Source organism: Triplophysa rosa, linkage group LG4 (assembly GCF_024868665.1).
Source record: "Triplophysa rosa linkage group LG4, Trosa_1v2, whole genome shotgun sequence".
NCBI classification, from domain to species: Eukaryota; Metazoa; Chordata; class Actinopteri; order Cypriniformes; family Nemacheilidae; genus Triplophysa; species Triplophysa rosa.
The window spans coordinates 21,137,037-21,146,863 of record NC_079893.1 but is presented as its reverse complement, the minus strand read 5'-3'; the positions used below and the strand labels follow the sequence as shown (position 1 = coordinate 21,146,863).

Here is a 9,827-nt window from a genome sequence, read left to right as displayed (position 1 = left end):
GGGGATGAATACTTTTGCAAGCCACTGTAATTGGCAAACACTTCTATCCAAACCTCACTTAAGTGGTTTTACGTGTTCTCTGTGATACTTAGATCTTGTTTGTAACGTGTTGTTTTGAACAGTCCACAAATGAGAAGAGAGATGGTCCGGATTGTAGTTCATGAGATGATGCGAAAAAATCCCTGCCCAGGTAAAAGGAGTACTACTGAAGTTGCCAAAAAGATGGTAGCGAAATATCCTAGATCTCTGCAAGACATAATAGAGGGAGATGTGATTGGCCCAGGGTACCACTCTTTGGTTAAGCAACTGCAATATAGGATTGAAAACGTGAAACGATCAACGACCCCAAAATTAAGAAAACGAAAGCGTCCCAATAATGAGTCTGACACAGATGAAGTCCCTCCAGAACAGAGAGCAGCAATGCAGGATACGTATGGCTGCATTAACTGGGATTTAAAATCCCTTCCTCTTGGAGGGACCCCAGATAGTCAGCGACAAAAGAAAGAACAACTGAAGATGATGTTTCAGCAAAATGATACAAATACAGATGAGGTCAAATGTCTGATGATGTTGACTTTCTACACACAGCGTAAACAAGTGAACCAGGGGGATAATATAAAATGCCTTCTGGAAGAGTGGCCTATTTGGTTCAACGAACTTGGAATGGCACTCCACTTCAAGGTACTTACTGGAATTGGGCTTAAAGAAACTTTCACACGGCATTTGACTCTGAAGGAAAAACGACTCTTGAACTACTTCAATACTGTTGGTGTGGACAAGAACAAAAAGTTCCTGCAGGCTGTAACAACTTTGAAAGTCATGAGGGGGGAGCTGATTGATTGCTCTGTAGATGTCAAAGATATGTTGCTGCTTTTGTTATCTTACTTCAATGAGAAGGACGATGCAATGTTCTGTTATGTTGAGGACACCTGCCTGGCAGAAGAAGTACAGATGGACCAAGTTCGTCTGACTCCCACCCTTGTTGTGTGTGGTAATTTTTTACTTTCAATTTCTCTAGTATTTCTAACTTTTTTCTGCCTTCCTCCTTTTAGGGTATTTGTACACATATTCTTGTTGCACAATGTTTTTTTTACTGTAATATTTTTGTTTTAGTAATTTAGTTTGAATATTTTTATCTTATAGGTCAATCCTGCTTTTCTGCAAAACGGTTCATGTTGTGTGTGGATCAAAACATTATACTTGACAACCTCCCCTCCTTCATTTCCGCCATGTGCATGATGTTTGGGAGCTACTATTGCTTCAACATCCATTACCCATCAGAGCTGGCATCAACCTTGGAGTTTCTGCAGACGTATGTAATCTTGGACAGGCTTTGTGCTACAATTTCAATTTATTGAACTGAAAAAATAATGGTAGCTAATGCATTAACTTTAGTTGCTTAGTTATGTTTGATTATTTATAGCTTGAGTAAAAAAGATTGTGGGTTATATAATTGTTAATGAAGCTAATTCAAAGTAATAATTTTTTCTTTCCCTAGGTGTTTTTTCTCCATCAACCCAGAAAAGGGCACTAAAGTGGAAAAGACAAACACATCCTGCCTTCAGGTGAACCCAAGGGTCCTTACTTTGATTCAGGAACTTTCAGATCATGAGTGGCGTGATGTCTGAAACTGAATATGGACTGATGTCACTAGGACTTTTGACATGTTATGACGTGCCACACTCAGTTTGAAGGTTTGTTTCAGCTCCTGTGTTCAGTTCTTTTGTTTGTTTTTTCTTGGATCACAAAATGCTGCCCTATTCATCCTAGATTGAAAATTGTTTATATGATCATTAGGCAACGCACCACGGAATGATTATGGTGAGTCCCTTTTTTCTCTCATGTTTTGACTGTTTTCATCTGTGGGTGGGAGAAGAGTAGGGGGATATACGAATAATGGATTTCGATTTAACAGCTTTTACTCTTGCGCCCACGATTGAAGTATTTAATAGTTGTATAAAGAAGGATTTAATTCTAATCACTGATTTCTTTGAGATTCAGATATCAAGAGAGTCCACTAAACAACTAATTAAAGAAATTCTCTGTGAGAAGTTAATAATTGCAGGTATTCTACCTAGTCCTTCTGGTGATGATGATGATGTTGATGAGCTTCAGTCTGGGGTAGGGGAGGCTGAAACATTGACTTCCTTCTTGAGCCATAACACCCAAAGTTTTTGGCCCAATCCCAATTCTATCCCTTACCCCTACACTGTCCCCTACCCCTCCATTTGGCGCGTTCACGTGAAGGGGTAGGGGTGTCTCAATTCTCTTTTGGTTGGAGGGGTAGGGGTAAGGGGAAGGGCCAGATAGCCCTTCAAATGAAGATTTTTCGGGACCTCACTTCAAACGAAGGGCTAAGAGAAATTTCCAACATGGCTGCTCACTCGAGCAAGCAGACCCAAATGTACAGTAAGTATTTTTTGCCATTAATAAGGATTTTTATGACAATTTTTCATTTTATGTATGTTACATTCAATCTTGTGTTTGTATTTACAGTGATATTCTTTTAACGTTTGCAAAACAAATCGCTAAAGTTTGCTAGCGGACAGCACTGATTGCACGATATTAGAAAATATATTTTTATGTCATATACCCGGTGCATCGGCGCATGTCCTCTGACGTAACGTTAGGATTTTTATGACAATTTTTCATTTTATATATGTTACATTCAATCTTGTGTTTGTATTTACGGTGATATTCTTTTAACGTTTGCAAAAAAAAACGCTAAAGTTTGCTAGCGGACAGCACTGATTGCACGATATTAGAAAATATCTTTTTATGTCATATACCCGGTGCATCGGCGCATGTCCTCTGACGTAACATTAGGAGTTAGCAATGACGTATGACGACGTACACCAGTGTAGTAGTGGTGTCCCATTTCTTAGCGGAAAATTTGTAACCCTTCCCCTTGCCACTTTGTTTCAAGGGGCAAGGGGCGAGGGGTAGGCGAAGGGGTAGAAAATAGAATTGGGCCTTTGTTCTGTGCCTCAAGATTCGGAGATGGCTTTAAAGTTAAACGAGATGGATCTTTTAATTAGGAAGCAAGAATGCGAAGCAGAGATGATTCGGTTTTGTATGTTAGAAAAACAGGCAGAAAGAGATATTTAAATGCATAAACTGGATTTAGATGCTCAGCGATTGGCCCGGAGGCCAGTGCCACTTCCACGTACGCAGCTTAGTTCAGTATCTTAGCCTGTAGTCACGTCTGATAAATCCTCAGTTACCGTGCTTTCTCACGCTGTTTCAAGTGATACATTTGATGTTAGTAGTATATTTGACTTTTCCCCTGTTTAGGGAGGCTGAGGTCGATTCTAACTTTATTGCGTTTGAACAAATAGTGGGTAAACTGAAATGGCCGAAAGAGATGTGGGCTTGGCTGTTACAATGCAGTCTTACAGGGAAAGCTCAGGAAGTTTGCTCAGCATTGCCTGTTGAAGGTTTCCTTGACTATGAAACTGTAAAGACTGCTGTTTTGCGGGCATATGAGTTGGTTCCAGAGGCCTATCGACAAAAGTTTTGTGCGCATGTGAACAGTCAAACAAACGTATTTAGAGTTTGTGAGAGACAGAAAAGTACTTTTAAAAAAGTGGAGTCTTTCTAGCAGGGCTACATCCTTAGAGGGATTATAGGAGATAATCTTGTTAGAAGAATTAAAAAATTGCATTCCAGCTAATATTGTTGTGTATCTAAACGAACAAAAAGTTGCAAATGCTGCCATTTTGGCAGATGAATTTGTGTTGACACGTAAGAATGTCTTTTCATTGGGTGCGACTGTTAAAATTCAAGTGGTGAATACGGACAGTTCTATGCAACATGTTACTCGTTCGTTTAAAGGGTTTTTACAATATACTGTACTGTTCTAGCTTTCGGGATGCTACCGATTTTTGTTTTGTTTTAGGTTTTGTTGAGGAGTTCATTTTTGTATTTATACACACAACACTAGCCAGCAGCACTAACTGTTAGCTTCCTAATTCCTATGTTTACATGTACCCTCAAAATTTGATTAATGCCTTACATTTTACAATGTTAAGCCCTAAAGGCCAAATAGTCAACAATGTCAACAGTCTTAATTACAATAATAAACATTATCATGATATTTCTGCCATACTCATATCTAGAATTTATTTTACCTGTCTCACCTACTGTGGAATAAAGTCTAGGTCAGATCACAGCTATCTGTCTAAACCAACAGAAACTTAATGGTTCCTGCATGTGTTGAAATACCCATCATATACCTAACTAAAATTAACATCTGCACTATAGATAAAACAATTAGCACTGCCTTTTATGCTTAACTTGAACAAAAAGTTATGCATCCTAAATTATGAAATAAATGTCATAAAAACCATGTAAACGTATCTTTTTTATACATGTCAACACATTATTACAACACTAATTTCATGTTTTAACAAAAATGAAAAGTAAATTGTTTGCTTGAAAATGTATTACTTTAATAAATGTTTTGCAGATAGAACCTTATAATGCTAAGCACCTGCCAAATGCATGAATGTAAATGTATTTATGTGAGCTTATTTAGCAAAAATTGTAACCAAAACAAGCCTATCAAACCACTAAATTAAAATATTGCAACATATCGGTAACTTGAAATTTTAGTGGTTCTTGCATGTCGTGACAAAATATCATACGTAGAGGTTAAATTTGGATTTGTTATGTGCCGGGGCTCTGTGGGGGATTTTGAGGCATACGTATATGAAGTTTATAATCTTGTTAATTGACAAACTGTAAAATATAAATTGAGCAAGCCCTTTGCTGTGAACAACAAAATGCTTATCAAACTCATTCTAGACGCCAGCAGTTTAGAAAGCTACATGTAAGAATATAATCTTTCTGTAGGCCTGTGCCCTTTCCTTGTGTCAATATCAAATATCTTCAATTATTAATGTCCACATAATTGTACACTGTAAAACTTTGCTGTAATTTCGCAGCAGGTTTGCCAGTAATTTACTGTACACTGTAAAAAAAATCTGTTTTTTTTACAAAAAAATTTTGGCAGCTGTGGTTGCCAGAATAATTTTGTAAAAATTACAGTCACTGTAAAATTAAAATTCTGTAAAATTTACGGAAATTTACTGTAAGAAAATACATACATTTTAGGGTTTTTTCTACAAAAAACCCCTGTTGTTTTTACAGAAAAAAGCAGCTGTGGTTGCCAGAATAATTTTGTAAAAATTACAAACAATTAAAATCACTGTAAAAGCCCTGTAAAATTTACGGGAATTTACTATAGGAAATACATGCATTTAAGTGTTTTTCTACAGAAAATGTGTTTTTACAGAAGCAGCTGTGGTTGCCAGAACAATTCAGTAAAACTATATGTAAATGTAAACAACCCACAGTTTAGTCGAAACGTCATTAAAAGATCCTCTTTCTGATAAATAAATAAAAAAACAATAAAACTTGTCTTTTAAAATATTTATTAACCTCAATGCAGTGAAAAAACATCATTTTTGTATGCATATTATCACAGAAATGTGTAAGGTGTGTAGTGTACTTCCTTTACAAATAAAACAAAGAGCATAGACAGATTAAAGATCATCTTATTAGAATTGAAAGAGGAAACATGGAAGGAAACAAAGACAAGAGAAAGAGTAGAAAAGATCAAATAGAGAATGAGATGGCAAGGTAGAAGAATATACACTCACCTAAAGGATTATTAGGAACACCATACTAATACGGTGTTTGACCCCCTTTCGCCTTCAGAACTGCCTTAATTCTACGTGGCATTGATTCAACAAGGTGCTGAAAGCATTCTTTAGAAATGTTGGCCCATATTGATAGGATGTGATGGAGATTTGTGGGATGCACATCCAGGGCACGAAGCTCCCGTTCCACCACATCCCAAAGATGTTCTATCGGGTTGAGATCTGGTGACTGTGGGGGCCATTCTAGTACAGTGAACTCATTGTCATGTTCAAGAAACCAATTTGAAATGATTCGAGCTTTGTGACATGGTGCATTATCCTGCTGGAAGTAGCCATTAGAGGATGGGTACATGGTGGTCATAAAGGGATGGACATGGTCAGAAACAATGCTCAGGTAGGCCGTGGCATTTAAACGATGCCCAATTGGCACTAAGGGGCCTAAAGTGTGCCAAGAAAACATCCCCCACACCATTACACCACCACCACCAGCCTGCACAGTGGTAACAAGGCATGATGGATCCATGTTCTCATTCTGTTTACGCCAAATTCTGACTCTACCATTTGAATGTCTCAACAGAAATCGAGACTCATCAGACCAGGCAACATTTTTCCAGTCTTCAACTGTCCAATTTTGGTGAGCTCGTGCAAATTGTAGCCTCTTTTTCCTATTTGTAGTGGAGATGAGTGGTACCCGGTGGGGTCTTCTGCTGTTGTAGCCCATCTGCCTCAAGGTTGTGCGTGTTGTGGCTTCACAAATGCTTTGCTGCATACCTCGGTTGTAACGAGTGGTTATTTCAGTCAAAGTTGCTCTTCTATCAGCTTGAATCAGTCGGCCCATTCTCCTCTGACCTCTAGCATCAACAAGGCATTTTCGCCCACAGGACTGCCGCATACTGGATGTTTTTCCCTTTTCACACCATTCTTTGTAAACCCTAGAAATGGTTGTGCGTGAAAATCCCAGTAACTGAGCAGATTGTGAAATACTCAGACCGGCCCGTCTGGCACCAACAACCATGCCACGCTCAAAATTGCTTAAATCACCTTTCTTTCCCATTCTGACATTCAGTTTGGAGTTCAGGAGATTGTCTTGACCAGGACCACACCCCTAAATGCATTGAAGCAACTGCCATGTGATTGGTTGATTAGATAATTGCATTAATGAGAAATTGAACAGGTGTTCCTAATAATCCTTTAGGTGAGTGTATATAAATATACAGAAAACACTTCTTTATTACAGATTACATGAATATATGCATATAAAATTGAATAATCAAATACAATTTAATGATTTAAAAAAATTTTTTTTTATGAGATACAAGGAATGCAAATCATAAAATATAACAATACAACTCTGTAGCAGTTGTTTAAAAACTTGTCTGTAGCAATTTCATCTGAAAATGTTCTTGCTGAATGCTTTTCCTGNTGTGCATGATGTTTGGTAGCTACTATTGTTTCAACATCCATTACCCATCAGAGTTGGCATCAACCTTGGAGTTTCTGCAGAGGTATGTAATCTTGGATAGGCTTTGTGCAACAATTTCAATTTATTGAACTGAAAAAATAATGGTAGCTAATGCATTAACTTTAGTTGCTTAGTTATGTTTAATTATTTATAGCTTGAGTAAAAAAGATTGTGGGTTATATAATTGTTAATGAAGCTAATTTACAGTAATATTTTTTTCTTTCCCTAGGTGTTTTTTCTCCATCAACCCAGAAAAGGGCACTAAAGTGGAAAAGACAAACACATCCCGCCTTCAGGTGAACCCAAGGGTCCTTACTTTGATTCAGGAACTTTCAGATCATGAGTGGCGTGATGTCTGAAACTGAATATGGACTGATGTCACTAGGACTTTTGACATGTTATGACGTGCCACACTCAGTTTGAAGGTTTGTTTCAACTCCTGAGTTCAGTTCTTCAGGAAAAGCATTCAGCAAGATCATTTTCAGGTGAAATTGCTACAGACAATTTTTTAAACAACTGTTACAGAGTTGTATTGTTATATTTTATGTTTTGCATTCCTTGATCTCAGGTAAAATTAAAAAAAAAGTTTTTGTAGATATTTAAACTTTTGTTCTTTTACTTCTAATAAGGAAGTGAAGTCGGGTGTAAAAAAAATTATTCATTAAACACTCTTAATTGTTTTTTAGAGTTTAAGGAGAAAAATATATTCTTCTACCTTGCCATCTCATTCTCTATTTGATCTTTTCTACTCTTTCTCTTGTCTTTGTTTCCTTCCATGTTTCCTCTTTCAATTCTAATAAGATGATCTTTAATCTGTCTATGCTCTTTGTTTTATTTGTAAAGGAAGTACACTACACACCTTACACATTTCTGTGATAATATGCATACAAAAATGATGTTTTTTCACTGCATTGAGGTTAATAAATATTTTAAAAGACAAGTTTTATTGTTTTTTTATTTATTTATCAGAAAGAGGATCTTTTAATGACGTTTCGACTAAACTGTGGGTTGTTTACATTTACATATAGTTTTACTGAATTGTTCTGGCAACCACAGCTGCTTCTGTAAAAACACATTTTCTGTAGAAAAACACTTAAATGCATGTATTTCCTATAGTAAATTCCCGTAAATTTTACAGGGCTTTTACAGTGATTTTAATTGTTTGTAATTTTTACAAAATTATTCTGGCAACCACAGCTGCTTTTTTCTGTAAAAACAACAGGGGTTTTTTGTAGAAAAAACCCTAAAATGTATGTATTTTCTTACAGTAAATTTCCGTAAATTTTACAGAATTTTAATTTTACAGTGACTGTAATTTTTACAAAATTATTCTGGCAACCACAGCGATGGAGATTTGTGGGATGCACATCCAGGGCACGAAGCTCCCGTTCCACCACATCCCAAAGATGTTCTATCGGGTTGAGATCTGGTGACTGTGGGGGCCATTCTAGTACAGTNGCTATCCTATCAATATGGGCCAACATTTCTAAAGAATGCTTTCAGCACCTTGTTGAATCAATGCCACGTAGAATTAAGGCAGTTCTGAAGGCGAAAGGGGGTCAAACACCGTATTAGTATGGTGTTCCTAATAATCCTTTAGGTGAGTGTATATTCTTCTACCTTGCCATCTCATTCTCTATTTGATCTTTTCTACTCTTTCTCTTGTCTTTGTTTCCTTCCATGTTTCCTCTTTCAATTCTAATAAGATGATCTTTAATCTGTCTATGCTCTTTGTTTTATTTGTAAAGGAAGTACACTACACACCTTACACATTTCTGTGATAATATGCATACAAAAATGATGTTTTTTCACTGCATTGAGGTTAATAAATATTTTAAAAGACAAGTTTTATTGTTTTTTTATTTATTTATCAGAAAGAGGATCTTTTAATGACGTTTCGACTAAACTGTGGGTTGTTTACATTTACATATAGTTTTACTGAATTGTTCTGGCAACCACAGCTGCTTCTGTAAAAACACATTTTCTGTAGAAAAACACTTAAATGCATGTATTTCCTATAGTAAATTCCCGTAAATTTTACAGGGCTTTTACAGTGATTTTAATTGTTTGTAATTTTTACAAAATTATTCTGGCAACCACAGCTGCTTTTTTCTGTAAAAACAACAGGGGTTTTTTGTAGAAAAAACCCTAAAATGTATGTATTTTCTTACAGTAAATTTCCGTAAATTTTACAGAATTTTAATTTTACAGTGACTGTAATTTTTACAAAATTATTCTGGCAACCACAGCTGCCAAAATTTTTTTGTAAAAAAAACAGATTTTTTTTACAGTGTACAGTAAATTACTGGCAAACCTGCTGCGAAATTACAGCAAAGTTTTACAGTGTACAATTATGTGGACATTAATAATTGAAGATATTTGATATTGACACAAGGAAAGGGCACAGGCCTACAGAAAGATTATATTCTTACATGTAGCTTTCTAAACTGCTGGCGTCTAGAATGAGTTTGATAAGCATTTTGTTGTTCACAGCAAAGGGCTTGCTCAATTTATATTTTACAGTTTGTCAATTAACAAGATTATAAACTTCATATACGTATGCCTCAAAATCCCCCACAGAGCCCCGGCACATAACAAATCCAAATTTAACCTCTACGTATGATATTTTGTCACGACATGCAAGAACCACTAAAATTTCAAGTTACCGATATGTTGCAATATTTTAATTTAGTGGTTTGATA

General features: G+C 36.3%; 1 protein-coding gene across 1 annotated transcript; it reads left to right on the top strand.

Annotated features, from left to right (window-relative positions):
• The first annotated feature begins 222 nt into the window (after positions 1 to 222).
• LOC130553025 (uncharacterized) lies at positions 223 to 1,628 on the top strand. The gene is made up of 3 exons (XM_057331762.1): positions 223 to 991; positions 1,144 to 1,312; positions 1,499 to 1,628. The coding sequence occupies exons 1-3, from the start codon at positions 223 to 225 to the stop codon at positions 1,626 to 1,628; spliced, it is 1,068 nt and encodes a 355-aa protein (XP_057187745.1).
• Positions 1,629 to 9,827: the final 8,199 nt, after the last annotated feature.

What these genes read in the sequence shown, in the direction of transcription:
- LOC130553025 (XM_057331762.1), top strand. Translation starts at nt 223, where the DNA reads ATGGTAGCGAAATATCCTAGATCTCTGCAAGACATAATAGAGGGAGAT. An exon ending in TCCCACCCTTGTTGTGTGTG is followed by an intron (nt 992 to 1,143) that starts GTAATTTTTTAC and finishes TTTATCTTATAG; the next exon opens with GTCAATCCTGCTTTTCTGCA. An exon ending in ACCTTGGAGTTTCTGCAGAC is followed by an intron (nt 1,313 to 1,498) that starts GTATGTAATCTT and finishes TTCTTTCCCTAG; the next exon opens with GTGTTTTTTCTCCATCAACC.